Here is a 21,432-nt window from a genome sequence, read left to right on the forward strand (position 1 = left end):
TCTGATAAATACATTGATATTTAGGTTGAAAATGTATAGTGATTATGTTTCAGTAATTTTTTTTCACTTATGGGTTTTAGAAGTATTGTTTTTCCTCTGTGCCAGTAGGTATGGTGATTTGTAATTATGCTATAAAAGCTTAAGGTTTAGTAGTAGAGAAAGAAGGTTTGCAGAGGTACCTAAGGCTAGTTATTTCAGAACTACAGCTAAATCTTTGACTGGATTTGTGATATTGGGAAAAATTGCCCACAAAAATAACATTGTAGATATTCATCCATGTTTTAGCATTGCTATGTATCACAGTTCCTTTCTAGATTGTCTCTAGTACATGAAACTATCTTTTTCTTTTTTTGCAGGTAATATAACATTACAAAGCAAGATGGGTAACATCACAGTAGGTACGTGCTAAGCTACTAGTTCATGTATTTTGCCCACTTTTAAAAATAGGTATATTTGTGATGACTTTATTAGAATAAATGAAGTCTACAGTTTAACTGATGAACTTGACAGGCTCACAAGTCAAATATAGGCAGAACTAATGTACTAATTATGTCCACTCGAAAAAAATTGCCTGAGCTAGTATTAAGAAATGTCTTATATTTCTTGCTAAACTTCTCTGAAAAAAAAGAAAGAAAGATCTTATAAATTTCTTGAATTCTTCAAATATCTAAATTAAGTCTTTGAAAGAAAGATATAAATAATGTCACTGTTTATTGGTCTCCAAATGTGTTAACATTTGAAGACAACCTTGTGAATACCAATAACTAGTTAGTCAACATATATTTACTGAGTATCTGCCATGTATTAAGAATTCTTTTAGGTACTAGGGAACATGCTGGTCAACAGGACATAGTTTTTGTGTTCAGAGACCTCACTTCTCTGAGCCCTGGGAAGAAAGACAACAAGCATATAAATAACAAAAGGTAATTTTAGTTTGTGGTAAGTACAATGAAGAAATAAGAAAGGGTAACTGAATAGAGATTGGGGAAAAGAAAGCTACATCAGTTAGGCAATTGGGGGTGGTCTGGAGAGGGTACATTTAAACTAAAGCCAGACTAATGACAAAGAGTTATGTAAAATTCTGGATACAGGGCTCCCGAGATAGAGGAACAGCAAGTGCAGGCCTTGAAAATGGAAGTTTATTATTTTTAGGGGATAGAAGGCTGGCTTATGGGGAAAGTGGTAGGATATGAGGTAAGTAAGACTAGATCTTAGGACCTTGGAGACAGGGCAAGAGTTCAGACTTTATTCCAACTATAACAGGATGTTAGGGAAGTGATATATAATTTATATTTTAAAAGAACAACCTAGCTGTTATTTCATAATGTACCAGAAGGGTTCAGAAGTGAAAGCAGGCTATTAGAAGGCTTAATTTGTTCATTCTACTGTTGATGGACACCTGGGCTATTTCTAATTTTTTGGCAACTGTAAATAAAGCTGCTATGAATATACTAATGTAAGTCATTTTAGGGATTTATATATTTTTTTCCTCTTGGGTAAATACTTAGGTGTGGAATTGCTGAGTTGACTAGGTAGGTTCTGTGTTTAACTTTATGATAAACTACCAGACCTTTTTCCCAAAGTTCCACTTTATACTCTCATCAACAATGTATGAGAATTTGAGTTGCTCCACATCCTCATCAACATTTATTATTGTCAGTTAAAAAAATTTTTTATATCACCGTTTGTTGAAAAAACTTCCTTTCTCTGATGGATTACTTTAGTATCCTTGTCTAAAATCAAATGACCATATAAGTGTGGCTCAATGTCTGATCTCTTGCTCCTAATTCATTGATTTGTTTGTTGAGCCGTATACCAGTGCCACAATATCATGATTACTGTAACTTTGGTAAGTCTGTAAATCAGGTAGTTGAAGTCTTCCAAATTTGTTCCTTCTAAAGATTGCTTTGGATATAATAGGTCCTTTGATTTTCCAGTCAATTTCTACCAAAAAGTACAGTTGTGATTATGTTTGGGATTGCACTGAATCACATTGAATCTTCCAATTAATGAACATGGTAGGTAGCTATTTCTATTTATTTAGATCTTCCTTAATTTTTCTCAGCATTGCTTTGTAATTTTCAACGTAGAAGTCTGGCACTTAGTTAAATTCATTTGTGTTTTTAACACTGTTATAAATGAGACAGGTTTTAAGACTTTGCTTCTAATTGTCTACTGCTGATATATGTAAATACAAATGTTTTTTGTTTTTTTTTGTTTTTTTTGTTTTTTTTTTTTTTTGAGACGGGAATGTCACTCTGTCTCCCAGGCTGAAGTGCAGTGGCGGGATCTCGGCTCACTGCAAGCTCCGCCTCCCGGGTTCACGCCATTCTCCTGCCTCAGCCTCTCCAGTAGCTGGGACTACAGGCGCCCGCCACTATGCCCGACTAATTTTTTTTTTTTTGTATTTTTAGTAGAGACAGGGTTTCACCGTGTTAGCTAGGATGGTCTCGATCTGCTGACCTCATGATCCGCCCGCCTCAGCCTCCCAAAGTGCTGGGATTACAGGCGTGAGCCACCGCGCCCGGCCCATATATAAATAATTCTTATATATGGACCTTGTATTTTGTGACTTTGCTAAATTTATTCTTTCTAATAGTGGTTTTCTCGAATCTAGAATCCTTTCCTAGCTGAGTAGACATTTTCATCTGTACATATAGTTTTACCTCTTTCTTTGCTATCTTTATTACTTTAATTTTTTTCTTGCCTTATCCGACTAGCTATGAACTTCAGTATAACGTTGAGTTGTAGTGATGAGAGTGTGGTTCCCTGCACTTGATCCCTATCCTCGTCCCCACTATTAGGGGGAAGGCACTCACTATTTTACCATTAAGTGTGATGTTACCTATAGATTTTTAACAGATGCCTTTTATCAGATTGGGAGAGTTACCTTTTATTCCTTGTTTGCTTAAATTAAGTTTCTCTTTTTTTACTTTCTTTGGTTGTGACTTGAGTGTTGAATTTTGTCAAATACATTTCCTCAATTTATTGAAATGATCATTTTTCCTTTAGTTTATTAATATGGCCAACTATACTGACTGATTTTTCTTTTAAATTTTATTTACTTATTTATTATTTAAAAAAATAGAGACAAGGTCTCAGTTTGTTGCCCATACTGGTCGCAAATGCCTGGCTTCAAGCAGTTCTCCTGCCTTGGCCTCCCAAAGTGCTGGAATTACAGGCATAAGCCACCACACCTGGCCCTTTCTTTAAAATATCTATCATTTACTCAGTGCCCATGTTCAAAGCACTGAGCTAAACACATTACAATGTAGATTTATTTTGGTTTCTTTTGTGTTGTTTTTTGTTTTGTTTGGTTTTTTTTTTTTTTTTTTTGCTTTTACTGTCTTTATTGAGACATAATTGACAAAACCATATATATTTAAGGTGTACATGCAATATGATGATTTGATATACATATATATTGTGAAATGATTTCCACAGTCAGTTTAGTTAACATATCTGTCACTTCACCTCATTACCATTTTATGTGTATGATGAAAATTTGTTTAAGATTTACTCTTTTAGCAGATTTCAAGTTTACAGTACAGTATTGTTAATTACAGTCACCATGCTATACATTAGATCTACAGGACTTTCTCCCAGATCTATAGAATTTCTCCATTATGTAAACTCCAAAAGAATGAAATTCTGTGGATGAAGTCTTAATTTTACTTTGATAATTAATTTTGGTTGTGATAATTTGTGTTAAACAAAAAAATAGGGCTTGTTTTGCTACATAGTTTTAAAGTATCACCGTTGCCTTCTTTTTCGAAAACATCTTGAGTTTTCATTTTTTTATTTTTTGACAGCCTCCAAAGGATAAGCCATTATTAGAGATCAGTACAAATAACATGAGAATATAATTACTTTGTGGCTTAGGATATAATTATTTAGCTGTCATTTATTTCTTATTTGGAGGGAAAAATAAATGAAACTATTGTTTATGAGCCACATAAAAATTCCGTGTTTTTTTTTCCCCTCCTTGAGAAAGCGAGAAATCAAACTAATGTTTCAGCTATTTTACTTTGTTCAAACTGGAATAATACACACCTTGTGTATTGCACTTTTCTTTTTTTTAGCATAATGTAATTTTTACTTGGCTTCTTTTAGGATGCAGTAAGAGGTTTAAAAAGGAGTTCTGTTGGTACATAAGCAGTGAAATGTTCATTTTGTCCAGCTATTCTGTGTCATTTATTTCTAGTGGTTTCATTTCCCAACGTCAGTGTTTACTTTTGACACTTGAAAACTAAATAAATTGAATCTGATAAAGGGCATTTTCCATTATAGATTGGAAATAAATTATTATAAATGATATGGGAGCCAGATTTTACACAGTTTATTCCAAATTTATTGTCTTTGTTTGAAGTCAGTTAATATTTTTTTAAAAGAAAAATGTTGGCTCCTTTCTCTCTCTCTCTCTCTCTCTCTCTCTCTCTCTCTCTCTATATATATATATATATATATATATATATATATATACACACACACATACACACACACACACACACAAATGTTTTCTTTCTCTGTTTTGTAGAAAGTATATTTTTGGCATAGTTTTCACCACACTCCCTACTTTGTTTCCACTTTGAAGTAATAAAACCTCCTGATAAAATATGCTTTTTAAGAGGCTTCTCTAAAAAGAATATGCTTTGGCCTTCTCCAGGCAGTCAGATAGAATACTAAATTAAAGATTCAATTGCCATGGGAGAAAGAGAAGAAGGAAAAACCACTTAGTACTGACTCTTCAAGTTCATTTTCTTACTTCCTTATTTCTGACTGTTTTCACTTGAACTTGAAATACTGGTTGATTGAAAAGTGGAGTCATCAACAACATAGGGAAATTTGAATGTCAAATCAGGGTTACCTTTATTATTTTCTTATCCACACTTAACGATACCTGTTCAATTCCAGAAACTTGAAAAGAATTATTAGATATAAACAAGCTATTCTTCAAATTATTCCCTGTCCTTCTGCCCCCTAAAGAAATGCAGCAAGCCAGGAACAGTGATTTGTGTCTGTAATCCCAGGAGTATCACTTGATCCCAGGAGTCAGAGACCAGCCTGGGCAACATAGCGAGACCCTGTCTCTACAGAAAAAAAGAAATTCAACAACTTTATGTAGAGTAATCTTTTACTATTAGGAGTACTTCTTAGTATTAGCAAATTTGCTACAAGGAGAAATTATAAGAGGTTTTGATTTTTGTTAGCCTTGCTACTGCTTGTATGTGACTATACATGAGGTAGAATTCTTTGGTAATTACTGAAAGTTTACTAAATGTGTCAACATGATAAAAAACTAAAAATATCCATGGTGCTTAGTGGTTTCAGGATCCATTACTTGCAGACTCTCCTTCCTATTCATTAAGTTTTAGAGTAAATGTTTAGAGATAAGTTATTCAGGTTAATGTAGATATAGATTTTTTAATTAGTTGTCTAGTTTAATAGATTTCTAGATTTCTGATACTGTTTACGTTTAAGTGCAAACAATGGCATTGTTATGAGGAAATACTAAACCTTGCAAGATTCTTAGCCCCTTATCCTAGTGCTAAAGCAGAGCCTTTTGTTTCAAGTTTATAATTCCATTCATCAAGTAAGAATGATTTTACTTATGGTTTTTCTTCTTCCTAGATTCATCTTCTGGATGTCTAAAAGCCTCAGCTCATCAGGGTGCTATAGATGTTTATGTCAGTCAACTGGGGACAGTGGAATTGAAATCCCATAAAGGTTAGTGAAGGTTAGTGAACTGGAATGTTTTATTTTGACATATGATGTAAGGAAGGTTTATGTAACACTCAGGAAACAGATGGTCAAATTATCTATACTGACATAGTGATTTCAAGAAAATATCTTCAGATAGAACCTGATTTAAAGGCACTGGTCTGCTGGCTCTCTAGACCAATGATCTTTACAACTTTTGGGATAGATAGCCATGCAGACTATCTTTCTCTTTGTAGTACAAACAAAAATGAGTATTTTGACTGTTGTTACGGAATTTTAAAATGTTACTCTGTGAACATTTTAGTTTAATCTATTCTGAAATAGAATAATCTTTGAAGGAAAAACGCTGCCATACACTCTTTTGGGAGCTTTTCTGCCAGCCTGTAAAAGGAACTTCTCAGGCAATCAGTATAGAGTAACAGTTTTCAAAGTGTGATCCTTAAATAAAAGTATCACACAGGAAGGTCCTCTAAAGTGATTATTTAGTCTCTTAAAGTATCAAGACTTAGGATATGTCTCTATCATTTAACTTCTGACACAACTTATTCTGAGTCCAACTCTTTCATTTAAAATGGTATACTTTTCATCTGAAAGCTAAATATGAATTTGTCTGTTCTTCTGCACACATGGAAGTACACATACGTGTTGACAAGTGACTTGGGTGAAGTAGGCTGGCCATAGGGGCTGAAGTGGCTTGGCTGCAGAAAGTTAAGAACTGTAGCTCTGTATAAAAAAATTTTTAAAATAGTCTAGAAGCTCTTGCATGTTGGCCAGATGTTTAACAAGGAAAATATTTCCTCACAGAGTTATCATATTGATTTAATAGTTTTTTTTTTAATCCATCTCTAGAATTTGTCAGTGTGAAAACTGCAAAACACAGAGGTCTGAAACCTCAGTTATTGCTGATACACTGGTGTGATTTCTCAATATCATATTTTCTCCCTTTAAAATAGGATAAACTTATGTCCTCACTAAATCTAAGAGCTTTAGGTAATACTCTTCAGGGTAAATTATAAATGGCATGTAAGTTATATAATTGTACTCCGTTATTACAAAGATCCAAGGAGAAAAGGGATATATTGTTAATATAACTAGTAACAGAGTAAGAACAAAGTTTTGAATAAGCAGCTCTTACATAAAAGTAATTTAATGTTTTGCATGGTAGGCAAAATAAAACAAACAGGAAACTGTAAAACTTTTGAAGATTGTTAGTCTTTATTCACTTAAAATATTTTTTAGTATTATTTGAAATAGTATTTGAAACTATTGAAATAGTATTTGATGTTGCAAATTTTGATTAAGATTACAGTTTTATGTTTTCTTCTACTGGGACCATGTTACTGGCAGAAGCTTAAAGACAACTGAAAACAAAGATTTCTGTCTTACTTCAGATCTCCGAATTCTCAATACACTTGGGAACAGTAACTTTTTAGAGTAATGGAACGTTATTCAGTAACTCTTTCTTAATGGTTAGCAAAGACATCTGGAATCCATTCCAACTCTGCCACTGTCTTGCTGTAGGGTTCAGAGCCAGCCACTGGAGTCTCTTAGGTCTTCACCATTTTGTGATGTGGAAAAATATATAATGCTTGTTTTCTTTCACCTTATGAAAATTAATATAGTGACCTTCTTAATTCATTCAGAAAGGCTATGCTTGGGCCTGGGAGTCACACCTGAATCTGAGTACTGACTTTTCCACTTAACATTTTGTCCTTGGGATAAATCACTAATTTTAAAATAATATGCCTTCAATAAATGGTGCTGTTAGTTCACATTTGAACTTTTAAGAGGATAATACTGATGTCAACCATGAAGAACTTTATGAAGTGAAAAGAGGTTAAAGAACACAACAAGAGCTCTCCTTTCTAAAAAAGTTAGTGTTAAAGACTGGATATTAGGAAGGTTTTCAAGTCATGAAAATTCTTCATTCACAAACAGTAATGGAGTTTTGGTAGTGGTGATTTTTGGTTTTTAAAGATGTGGAGGGAGATGGGGTAGAAATCTTTGTGTTGCTTAACATTTTTAAAGATCTCAAAAATCTAAGATCATGTTATGCATTTAAGAACAGAGACAAGTGTTCATAAAGTTAGTACACTTGAAACTTCATACATTTAGAGATACCAAGTGCTACAAAAAAAGTTTTTTAAATCCATGATTTTCTACTTTTGAAAGTATGTTTGGTAGAAAAACATATCTTCTATTTATCCTGAAATCTTCCAGGGTTGTTTTTGTTTTGTTTTTTCCTAAAGCCCTCATATGTTGTTATGGGAATCTCCTGTCTGTAGTTTACATTTGAACCCTGGAAAGCAATTTGGTTTTTTGTTTTTGGTTTTAAGACAGGGTCTCACTCTGTCACCCAGGCTGGAGTGCAGCAGCAAGATCATGGCTCCCCGCAGCCTCATCAGGATCACCTAAGCTTGGGAGGTCAGCCTTCCAGGTAGATGAGACTGCAGTTGTGCACCACCACACCCAGTTTCTTTTTTTTTTTTTTTGGGTAGAGACAGGGTTTCGCCATGTTGTCCAGGCTGGTCTCGAACTCTTGAGCTCAAGCAATCCACCTACCTTGGCCTCCCAGAGTGCTGCAATTATAGCCATGAGCCACCGTGCCTGGCTGCAATTTATTTCTTAATAAAATAAACTAGTTGTAGTGATGTGCGTTGTTCCCTAATTTTTTTTTAGAACAGAACAGTTCATCAGGCTTATCTCAAACTTCTAGATCCAGTTAGGAAGACTAAGAAATGACTTAAGGAAGCTTAAGCTGATGTTAGCCAGATTGGAAGGAAAACCGTCACCCATAAGTAAATGCATCCTAAACCCCATACTGACCATCTTAGTCCACAGAGATGGGTTAATGCTTTATGGCAGGGGCCTTTTGCCTACTTTATTTAATGAAAAACAGAAAGAAAAACTTCTGAAATAGGAGTGTGTTGGTGAATTTACAATGCAACCCTCATAATTGTTTTGAAAAATGATTCCATACCTAACAGAGTACTTTTCCTGATTTACTCCTTTAGAAGCTTGAATTACAGCCAGGTTGTATGGAAATTCAGGTTGAGTGTCTTATCTTATCCAAAAGCCTGTAATATACTCAAAAGAAATATTAGTGAGTTGGAATTCAAATAATCCTTTTCTATTGTTATTTTTTGTTACACACAAGACATATCTGAAAGCACAAGAGCTCAGTGTTCTAGTTGTGTTATAATGATGAGGTCACAAGTCCTGTACTATGATGGGATAGCAATGTGTGAAATACCATGGTGGTTAAAAGCATGGGCTTTGTAATAATTGAGCTGAGTCTAGGTTCCAGCACTAGCACTAGTGAGAACTTGAGCAAGTTCTTATCTGTAAAATTGAGGTGATAATAATACCTCATGGGGGCACGCCCAAGATGGCTGAATAGGAACAGCTCCAGCCTCCAGCTCCTAGCATGAGTGACACAGAAGACAGGTGATTTCTGCATTTTCAACTGAGGTACCGGGTTCATCTCACTGGGGCATGTCGGACAGTTGGCGCTGGTCTGCGGGTGCAGCCCAACCAGCGAGAGCTGAAACAGGGCGAGGCATCGCCTCACCTGGGAAGTGCAAGGGGGAAGGGAATTCCTTTTCCTAGCCAAAGGAAATTGAGACACACAACACCTGGAAAATCGGGTAACTCCCACCCTAATACTGTACTTTACCAAGGGTCTTAGCAAACGGCACACAGGGGGTTATATCCCACACCTGGCTCAGAGGGTCCCACACCCACGGAGCCTCCCTCATTGCTAGCACTAACTGCAAGGTGGCAGCGAGCCTGGGGGAGGGGCACCTGCCATTGCTGAGGCTTAAGTAGGTAAACAAACCACTTGGGAAGATTGAATTGGGTGGAGCCCACCACAGCTCAAGGAGGCCTGCCTACCTTGGTAGACTCCACCTCTGGGGACAGGGCATAGCTAAACAAAAAGCAGCAGAAACCTCGGCAGAGGTAAATGTCCCTGTCTAACAGCTTTGAAGAGAGCAGTGGATCTCCCAGCATGGAGGTTGATATCTGAGAATGGACAGACTGCCTGCTTAAGTGGGTCCCTGACCCCTGAGTAGCCTAACTGGGAGACATCCCCCACTAGGTGCAGACCGACACCTCACACCTCACACGGCTGGGTACACCCCTGAGACGAAGCTTCCAGAGCAAGAATCAGACAGCAACACTCGCTGTTCAGCAATATTCTACCTTCTACAGCCTCTGCTGCTGATACCCAGGCAAACAGAGCCTGGAGTGGACCTCCAGCAAACTCCAACAGACCTGCAGCTGAGGGTCCTGACTGTTAGAAGGAAAACTAACAAACAGAAAGGACACCCACACCAAAACCCCATCAGTATATCACCATCATCAAAGACCAAAGGCAGATAAAACCACAAAGATGGGGGAAAAGCAGTGCAGAAAAACTGGAAATTCAAAAAATCAGAGCGCATCTCCTCCCTCCAAAGGAACGCAGCTCATCACCAGCAATGGAACAAAGCTGGATGGAGAATGACTTTGATGAGTTGAGAGAAGAAGGCTTCAATCGATCAAACTTCTCAGAGCTAAAGGAGGAACGACATAACCAGCACAAATAAACTAAAAACCTTGAAAAAAGATTTGACGAATGGCTAACTGGAATAACCAATGTAGAGAAGTCCTTAAAAGAACGATAGAGATGAAAACCATAACACGAGAACTACGTGACAAATGCACAAGCTTCAGTAACCGACTCGATCAACTGGAAGAAAGAGTATCAGTGATTGAAGATCAAATGAATGAAATGAAGCAAGAAGAGAAGTGTAGAGAAAAAAGAGTAAAAAGAAATGAACAAAGCCTCCAAGAAATAAGGGATTATGTGAAAAGACCAAATCTACGTCTGATTGGTGTGCCTGACAGTGACGGGGAAAATAGAAAGAAGTTGGAAAACACTCTGCAGGATATCAGCCAGGAGAACTTCCCCAACCTAGTAAGGCAGGCCAACATTCAAATTCAGGAAATACACAGAACACCACAAAGATACTCCTCGAAAAGAGCAACTCCAAGACACATAACTGTCAGATTCACCAAAGTTGAAATGAAGGAAAAAAATGTTAAGGGCAGCCAGAGAGAAAGGCCGGGTTACCCACAAAGGGAAACCCATCAGACTAACAGTAGATCTCTCGGGAGAAACTCTCCAAGCCAGAAGAGAGTCGGGGCCAATATTCAGCATTCTTAAAGAAAAGAATTTTCAACCCAGAATTTCATATCCAGCCAAACTAAGTTTCATAAGTGAAGGAGAAATAAAATCCTTTACAGACAAGCAAATACTTAGAGATTCTGTCACCACCAGGCCTGCCCTACAAGAGATCCTGAAGGAAGCACTAAACATGGAAAGGAACAACAGGTACCAGCCATTGCAAAAACATGCCAAAATGTAAAGTCCATCGATGCTAGGAAGAAACTGCATCAACTAACGAGCAAAATAACCAGCTAATATCATAATGACAGGATCAAGTTCACACATAACAATATTAACCTTAAATGTAAATGGACTAAATGGTCCAATTAAAAGACACAGACTGGCAAATTGGATAGAATCAAGACCCATCAGTTTGCTGTATTCAGGAGACCCATCTCACATGCAGAGACACACATAGGCTCAAAATAAAGGGATGGAGGAACATCTACCAAGCAAATGGAAAACAAAAAAAAGCAGGGGTTGCAATCCTAGTCTCTGATAAAACAGACTTTAAACCATTAAAGATCAAAAGAGACAAAGAAGCCCATTACATAATGGTAAAGGGATCAATTCATCTCAGGAAGAGCTAACCTAAATATGTATGCATCCAATACTGGAGCACCCAGATTCATAAAGCATGTCCTTAGAGACTTACAAAGAGACTTAGACTCCCATACAATAATAATGGGAGACTAACACCCCACTGTCAACATTAGACAGATCAATGAGACAGAAAATTAACAAGGATATCCAGGAATTGAACTCAACTCTGCAACAAGCAGACCTAACAGACATCTACAGAACTCTCCACCCCAAATCAACAGAATATACATTCTTCTCAGCACCACATCTCACTTATTCCAAAATTGACCACATAGTTGGAAGTAAAGCACTCCTCAGCAAATGTACAAGAACAGAAATTATAACAAACTGTCTCTCAGACCACAGTGCAATCAAACTAGAACTCAGGACTAAGAAACTCAATCAAAACCGCTCAACTACATGGAAACTCAACAACCTGCTCCTGAATGACTACTGGATACATAACGAAATGAAGGCAGAAATAAAGATGTTCTTTGAAACCAATGAGAACAAAAATACAATATACCAGAATCTCTGGGACACATTTAAAGCAGTGTGTAGAGGGAAATTTATAGCACTAAATGCCCACAAGAGAAAGCAGGAAAGATCAAAAGTTGACACCCTAACGTCACAATTAAAAGAACTAGAGAAGCAAGAGCAAACACATTCGAAAGCTAGCAGAAGGCACGAAATAACTAAGATCAGAGCAGAACTGAAGGAGAGAGAGAGACACAAAAAACCCTCCAAAAAATCAATGAATCCAGGAACTGGTTTTTTGAAAACATCAACAATATTGATAGACCGCTAGCAAGACTAATAAAGAAAGAGAAAAGAATCAAATAGATGCAATAAAAAATGACAAAGGGGATATCACCACCGACCCCACAGAAATACAAACTACCATCAGAGAATACTATAAACACCACTATGCAAACAAACTAGAAAACCTAGAAGAAATGGATAATTTCCTGGACACTCACACTCTCCCAAGACTAAACCAGGAAGAAGTTGAATCCCTGAATAGACCAATAGCAGGCTCTGAAATTAAGGCAATAATTAATAGCCTACCAACCAAAAAAAGTCCGGGACCAGATGGATTCACAGCCAAATTCTACCAGAGGTACAAGGAAGGTTTGGTACCATTCCTTCTGAAACTATTCCAATCAATAGAAAAAGAGGGAATCCTCCCTAACTCATTTTACGAGGCCAACATCATCCTGATACGAAAGCCTGACAGAGATACAACAAAAAAAGAGAATTTTAGACCAATATCCCTGATGAACATCGATGCAAAAATCCTCAATTAAAATACTGGCAAACTGAATCCAGCAGCACATCAAAAAGCTTATCCACCATGATCAAGTGGGCTTCATCCCTGGGATACAAGGCTGGTTCAACATACACAAATCAATAAACGTAATCCAGCCTATCAACAGAACCAAAGACAAAAACCACATGATTATCTCAATAGATGCAGAAAAGGCCTTTGACAAAATTCAACAGCCGTTCATGCTAAAAACTCTCAATAAATTCGGTATTGATGGAACGTATCTCAAAATAATAAGAGCTATTTATGACAAACCCACAGCCAATATCATATTGAATGGGCAAAAACTGGAAGCATTCCCTTTGAAAACTGGCACAAGACAGGGATGCCCTCTCTCACCACTCCTATTCAACATAGTGTTGGAAGTTCTGGCTAGGGCAATCAGGCAAAAGAAAGAAATAAAGGGTATTCAGTTATGAAAAGAAGAAGTCAAATTGTCCCTGTTTGCAGATGACATGATTGTATATTAAGAAAACCCCATCGTCACAGCCCAAAAATCTCCTTAAGCTGATAAGCAACTTCAGCAAAGTCTCAGGATACAAAATCAATGCGCAAAAATCACAAGCATTCTTATACACCAGTAACAGAGAAACAGAGAGCCAAATCATGAGTGAACTCCCATTCACAATTGCTTCAAAGAGAATAAAATACCTAGGAATCCAACTTACAAGGGATGTGAAGGACCTCTTCAGGGAGAACTACAAACCACGGCTCAGTGAAATAAAAGAGGACACAAACAAATGGAAGAACATACCATGCTCATGGATAGGAAGAATCAATATAGTGAAAATGGCCATACTGCCCAAGGTAATTTATAGATTCAATGCCATCCCCATCAAGCTACCAATGACTTTCTTCACAGGATTGGAAAAAACTGCTTTAAAGTTCATATGGAACCAAAAAAGAGCCCTCATTGCCAAGACAGTCCTAAGCTGAAAGAACAAAGCTGGAGGCATCACGCTACCTGACTTCAAACTATAGTACAAGGCTACAGTAACCAAAACAGCATGGTACTGGTACCAAAACAGAGATATAGATCAATAGAACAGAACAGAGCCCTCAGAAATAATACCACACATCTACAGCCATCTGATCTTTGATAAACCTGACAAAAACAAGAAATGGGGAAAGGATTCCCTATTTAATAAATGGTACTGGGAAAATTGGCTAGCCATAAGTAGAAAGCTGAAACTGGATCCTTTCCTTACGCCTTATATGAGATTTAATTCAAAATGGATTAGAGACTTAAATGTTAGACCTAATACCATAAAAACCCTAGAAGAAAACCTAGGTGATACCATTCAGGACATAGGCATGGGCAAGGACTTCATGTCTAAAACACCTAAAGCAACGGCAACAAAAGCCAAAATTGACAAATGGGATCTAATTAAACTAAACAGCTTCTGCACAGCAAAAGAAACTACCATCAGAGTGAACAGGCAACCTACAGAATGGGAGAAAATTTCTGCAATCTACTCATCTGACAAAGGGCTAATATCCGGAACCTATAGAGAACTCAATCAAATTTCCAAGAAAACCCCATCAAAAAGTGGGCAAAGGGTATGAACAGACACTTCTCAAAAGAAGACATGCATACAGCCAACAGACATATGAAAAAATGTTCATCATCACTCGCCATCAGAGAAATGCAAATCAAAACCACAATGAGATGCCATCTCACACCAGTTAGAATGGCAATCATTAAAAAGTCAGGAAACAACAGGTGCTGGAGAGGATGTGGAGAAATAGGAACACTTTTACACTGTTGGTGGGACTGTCAACTAGTTCAACCATTGTGGAAAACAGTGTGGCGATTCCTCAAGGATCTAGAACTAGAAATACCATTTGACCCAGCTGTCCTAATACTGGGCATATACCCAAAGGATTATAAGTCATGTATAAAGACACATGCATATGTATGTTTATTGCGGCACTATTCACAATAGCAAAGACTTGGAATCAACCCAAATGTCCATCAGTGACAGATTGGATTAAGAAAATGTGGCACATATACACCATGGAATACTATGCAGCCATAAAAAAGGATGAGTTCGTGTCCTTTGTAGGGACAGGGATACAGCTGGAAACCATCATTCTCAGTAAACTATCGCAAGAACAGAAAACCAAATACCACATGTTCTCACTCACAGGTGGGAATTGAACAATGAGATCACTTGGACACAGGAAGGGGAACATCACATACCGCGTTCTATTGTGGGGAGGGGGTAGGAGAGGGATATCATTTGGAGATATACCTAATGTAAATGACGAGTTAATGGGTGCAGCACACCAACATGGCACATGTATACATATGTAACAAACCTGCATGCTGTGCACATGTACCCTAGAACTTAAAGTATAATTAAAAAAAAACTCATAAAGTTAATATGGGGATTAAAACATAATGTAATTAGGGGTCTGGCTCATATTAAATGCTCAAGGGTAAATCCTATCTATAAGCTACATGTGTAATAAATTACTCACTTTCTGGTGTTGGATGAGCTGGGTAGTTCTACTGGCAAAAGAAGAACTAGTAGTTAATAATGTGCTAATAACCCATATTCTTGATGGAAGTTACCATGAATGCCTTGAGAGTAAGAGAACTTTGAGCACCTGGGAATAAGGAAAAGGTTTAAATAAATACTGTATGCTGAGGAGTAAAAACAGTGTCCCAGGAGCAATGCTACCCTTTCAGTCAAATTTAAAATAGACTCTGGTACTTTTGATTTCTTTATATTACTAAACTCTCCTTTACATTTATTACAGGTTCTATTATTGTCAAGGTTCCATCTTCACTTGAAGCTCATTTACAGTTATCAGGGAAAGAGGTTGATGTGAACTCAGAAGTCCATATTCAGGAAATGACTGAAGCTCATAAAGATGATGTTGTAACAGTGACTGGTAAGGAGGCTGCATTTTGCTATGTCAGATGAATAGCCATTCTCCATACAAAAGTAGAAATGTGGTACACTTAACGGAAATTTTAGCTTTTTTATACTTTTCCATTATTACGTTCTCATGTTTGACATCTTTTTTTCTTCTAGTTGCTTATCATTAATATGATACAGACATTTTGTTTAAAAAGACTTCATTAAATCATTTAGGAACACTCATTAGTCCTGTCACTGGGTAAAATTGATTTTTAAATTTTCTAGAAGAGCTGCTTTCTAATTCTTGAACTTAAAAATAAACTGAATACATATATTATAATGCAAAATTTAAAACTAACTTCGTATGACTGGAGTAAATAGGAATTTTGTTTGGTATGTACATTTTAAGTGTACTCTTTTAGAACAACAAATTCTCAGTCCCACAAATGTGAATAGCTTTTGTACATTTTTCATTATATCTGGCTACACTGGTGGCTGATACTATTTTTTTAAGATTTGTCATTGGTTGAGGTTTTTTTTGTTTTTTTTGACAGAGTCTCGCTCTATTGTCCATACTGGAGTGCAGTGGCGTGACCTCGGCTCACTGCAACCTCTGCCTCTCGGGTTCAAACGATTCTCCTGCCTCAGCCTCCTGAGTAGCTGGGCCTACAGGCATGCACCAGCACGCCTGGCTAATTTTTTTTGTATTTTTAATACAGACAGGATTTTGCCATGTTGGCCAGGCTGCTCTCGAATTCCTGACCTCAGGTGATTGGCCCGCCTCGGCCTCCCAAAGTGCAGGGATTACAAGCGTGAGCCACTGCGCCTGGCCAAGGTTTGTTGTTTTAATGAATAAAAAAATTAATGCTGGTGAAGTTTTCCTTTAAATTTTACCAGAATGGCATCAAGGAGGACACTGCAATTAGACCGTGTATAGGGATGAATGCTACAAGCTAAAGGCACGAGATGCCAACTAGAAAAAGGAAGAATAGGGGAGTAGGAGAGGGTGGTCTTCGTAAGATCAAATTTCAGTGTTAGATATTCATTTTATATGTCATGAAAATTAAGAAAGTTCTGTTAAAATTCATAGAATATTAACAAAAAACATAACGGGAATAAAAATAATACCTATACACTCCCAGATCTAACTGCATGCTTCCTAATGGGCAGACTCATAGTTATGTGGTGAAAATTTGATGAAAATCTAAGTACAGTCATGTATCACTTAATGACAGAGATACATTCTGAGAAATGTGTTATTAGGCAATTTTGTTGTCATGTGAGCATTATAGAGTGAACTTATACAAACCTAGATGGTAGAGCCTACTACACACTGAGGCTGTTTGGTAGCCTATGGCTCCTAGGCTACACCTGTACAGCAGGCTACTGTACTGAAAACTGTAGGTAATTGTAACACAATGGAATTTGTATATCTAAACACAGAAAAGGTACAGTAAAAATATGGTATAAAAGATAAAACATGGTACACCTGTATAGGGCACTTACCATGAACGGAGCTTGAAGGACTGGAAGTTGCTCTGACTGAGTCAGTATGATGAGTGGTGAGTGCATGTGAAGGCCTAGGACATTACTACTATAGACTTTATAAACACTGTACAGTTAGGCTACACTAAATTTATTTTTTTCCTCAATAATAAATTAGCCTTAGTTAACTGTAACTTTTTTACTTTATTTATTCTAGAGATAGCTGCTTTCTCTGTTGTGTAGACTGGAGTGCAATTATAGCTCACTATAAACTCGAACTCTGGGGTCAAGTGATCCTTCTGCCTCAGCCTCCCTAGTAGTTGGGATTACAGGTGTGTACTATGATGCCCAGCTAATTTTTAAAAAAATTTTTAGTAGAGATGAGGCCTTGCTATGTTTCCCAGGCTTGTCTTCAGCTCCTGGCCTTAAGTGATCCTCCCGCCTCAACTTCCCAAAGAACATTTTTACTTTATAAACTTAAATTTTTAAGAACTTTTTTAGTTCATGTGTCGTGGCTCACGCCTGTAACCCCAGCACTTTGGGAGGCCGAAGCAGGTGGATCGTTTGAGGTCAGGAGTTTGAGACCAACCTGACCAACATGGTGAAATCCCCATCTCTACTAAAATACAAAAATTAGGCAGGCATGGTGGTGGGAGCCTGTAATCTCAGCTACTTGGTAGGCTGAGGAGAAAGAATCCCTTGAGGATGTGAGGGACCTCTTCAAGGAGAATTACAAACCACTGCTCAACAAAATAAAAGAGGACACAAACAAATGGAAGAACATTCCATGCTCATGGATAGGAAGAATCAATATCATGAAAATGGCCATACTGCCCAAGGTAATTTATAGATTCAATGCCATCCCCATCAAGCCAGCAATGACTTTCTTCACAGGATTGGAAAAAACTACTTTAAAGTTCATATGGAACCAAAAAAAGCCTGCATTGCCAAGACAATCCTCAGCCAAAAGAACAAAGCTGGAGGTATTACACTACCTGACTTCAAACTATACTACAAGGATACAGTAACCAAAACAGCATGGTACTGGTACCAAAATAGAGATATAGACCAATGGAACAGAACAGAGCCCTCAGAAATAATACCACACATCTACAACCATTTGATCTTTGATAAACCTGACAAAAACAAGAAATGAGGAAAGGATTCCCTATTTAATAAGTGGTGCTGGGAAAACTGGCTAGCCATATGTAGAAAGCTGAAACTGGATCCCTTCCTTACACCTTATACAAAAATTAATTCAAGATGGATTAAAGACTTAAATGTCTGACCTAAAACCATAAAAACCCTAGAAGAAAACCTAGGCAATACCATTCAGGACATAGGAATGGGCAGGGACTTCATGTCTAAAATACCAAAAGCAACGGCAACAAAAGCCAAAATTGACAAATGGGATCTAATTAAACTAAACAGCTTCTGCACAGCAAAAGAAACTACCATCAGAGTGAACAGGCAACCTACAGAATGGGAGAAAATTTTTGCAATGTACCCATCTGACACAGGGCTAACACCCAGAATCTACAAAGAACTTAAACAAATTTACAAGAAAAAAACAAACAACCCCATCAAAAAGTGGGCAAAGGATACGAACAGACACTTCTCAAAAGAAGACATGCATACAGCCAACAGACACATGAAAAAATGTTCATCATCACTCACCATCAGAGAAATGCAAATCAAAGCCACAATGAGATGCCATCTCACACCAGTTAGAATGGCAATCATTAAAAAGTCAGGAAACAACAGGTGCTGGAGAGGATGTGGAGAAATAGGAACACATTTACACTGTTGGTGGGACTGTCAACTAGTTCAACCATTGTGGAAAACAGTGTGGCGATTCCTCAAGGATCTAGAACTAGAAATACCATTTGACCCAGCCATCCCATTACTGGGGATATACCCAAAGGATTGTAAGTCATGCTGCTATAAAGACACATGCACATGTATGTTTACTGTGGCACTATTCACAATAGCAAAGACTTGAAACCAACCCAAATGTCCATCAATGACAGACTGGATGAAGAAAATGTGGCACATATACACCATGGAATACTATGCAACCATTAAAAAGGATGAGTTCATGTCCTTTGTAGGGACATGGATGAAGGTGGAAACCATCATTCTGAGCAAACTATTGCAAGGATAGAAAACCAAACACCACATGTTCTTACTCATAGGTGGGAACTGCACAATGAGAACACTTGGACACAGGGTGGGGAACACCACACACCAGGGCCTGTCGTGGGGTGGGGGGACGGGGGAGGGATAGCATTAGGAGATATACCTAATGTAAATGACGAGTTAATGGGTGCAGCACACCAACATAGCACATGTATACATCTGTAACAAACCTGCACATTGTGCACATGTACCCTAGAACTTAAAGTATAATAAAAAAAAAAAAAAAGAAAAAAAAGAATAAACTTTTTTTTTTAAAAAAAGGACAAGCCCTTGAACCCAGGAGGCAGAGGGTGCAGTGAGCCAAGATGGCGCCACTGCACTCCAGCCTGAGCGACACAGCGAGACTCCTTCTCAGAAAAAATAAAATAAAAAACTTTCTGACTGTTCTGTAATAATACTTAGATTGAAACACAAACACATTTTACAGCTGTAGAAATACACTTGTCTATCCTTATTCTGTAAGCTTTTTTCTGTTTTTAAAATTGTTAATTTTTTTAAAATTTTACTTTTTAAACTTTGTTAAAAACTAAGACACAAACACACACATTAGTCTAGGCCTTTACTGGGTCAGGAACATCAGTATCACTTTCATCTCCACATCTTGTCCCACCGAAAGGCCTTCAGGGGCAATAACACACGTGGAGCTGTCATCTCCTGTGATGACAATGCCTTCTTCTGGAATACTTCCTGAAGGACCTGCCTGAGACGCTATTGTATCTTAACTTTTTTTTTTTAAATAAGCAGAAGCTGTACACTCTAAAATACCGACAAAAAGTGTAGTAAATACATAAATCAGTAACATGGTCATTTATTCTCATCTAGTATTATGAACTACACATAATATATGTGCTATACTTTTATATGACAGTGGAGTGGGTTTGTTTACACCAGCATCACCCCAAACACAAGTAGTGTGTTACATTTAAACGACCATTAGGATGGCTACAAAGTCACTAGGTAATAGGAGTTTTTTAGCTCTTCTATAATCTTATGGGACAACTGTCATTTCTATAGTTCCTCGTTGACTGAAACATTATGATGCAAAGACTGGATATCAAATATAGTAAGAATCAACTTGTGATCTAATGTCTTGAATTTGATAAGGAGCCAAGAGAATTACCTATTTTTGGTCCCAGTAGTCTAAAACAATAATACACGTTTGTTTAACTGTGCTCTGAGTCACAGCATAACTAAAATTATTAGCATATGTAAGCATGTTTGAATTATAAGCTAAAGGTAATTTGTCATATTTTATTCACTTATTCATAGAATCATATGTCTTTCTAAAATTTAGATTTTGTTTTAAAACTATTCTCATGACTTCAGTCATTATTTCTGTGTATATAACTTCCAAATCAATACCTGCAGACCTGATCTCTATTGTTCTTGCCCATTTCTATTCCACTAAACCAGTGCCACCTCAAACTTAATGTTTAAAAACAAAATTATCTTTCCCTAGCCTATGTCTTCCTTCTCCTGTCTTCTCTATTTTTCTTTATTTGCTCAATTACTCAACAAATGTTTGAGTCAAGCACTGCCAGAAACTAGGGGTGCAAGGGTAATATAAAGCATGGTCTCATTGCCTTCTGAGGAGTTTACATTCTAGTGAGGAAAGGCAAATCAGAGAATACAGTACAATGGGATCAATGTTAGCATAAACGTATGTACATTGTACTGTGAGAACACAGAGGTGAGAAGTGAGAGAAGTCAAATATGGCCAAAGTATAGAGAGTGAAGGAGAAAGTGGCATAAAAGGAGGCAGGAGAGTTTGGGAGAGGTCAGATCATATGGGACAGTTTGGATTTTATATTAAGAGCATTGGGAAGCCCTTGGGAGGTTTTAATTTGGGGTTCACATAATCAGATTTGTGTGTTAGAAAGATCACTCTGAATGTTGAGTGGGAATAGATGAGAAGGAACAATGGTGGATGAATGAGAAAAAAACTTTTGCTTTTTAGGAGGTTACTGCAGTAATTCAGGAGAAGGAGTACAGAGGCCTGGACTCCATAGTGAGCCATCTTAAGGTCATCAAATAAA

At 37.3% G+C, this 21,432-nt stretch overlaps 1 protein-coding gene across 10 annotated transcripts in view; it reads left to right on the top strand.

Annotated features, from left to right (window-relative positions):
• FAM185A (family with sequence similarity 185 member A) overlaps positions 1-21,432 on the top strand; it is a 121,771-nt gene that overhangs the window by 25,557 nt on the left and 74,782 nt on the right. For 5 of the 10 annotated variants that reach the window (XM_065541058.2, XM_065541054.2, XM_015447877.4 and 2 more), the window contains exons 5-7: positions 357-398; positions 5,632-5,727; positions 15,609-15,743. In XM_065541058.2, the coding sequence (XP_065397130.1) occupies positions 357-398; positions 5,632-5,727; positions 15,609-15,743 (273 nt within the window). Of the gene's footprint in view, positions 1-356; positions 399-5,631; positions 5,738-15,608; positions 15,744-16,266; positions 16,584-17,414; positions 18,649-21,432 lie in introns of those variants that run through there. The other 5 variants (XR_012432750.1, XR_012432751.1, XM_045387567.3 and 2 more) reach the window with 4 other exon arrangements.

This window comes from Macaca fascicularis, chromosome 3 (assembly GCF_037993035.2).
Source record: "Macaca fascicularis isolate 582-1 chromosome 3, T2T-MFA8v1.1".
Lineage (NCBI taxonomy): Eukaryota > Metazoa > Chordata > Mammalia > Primates > Cercopithecidae > Macaca > Macaca fascicularis.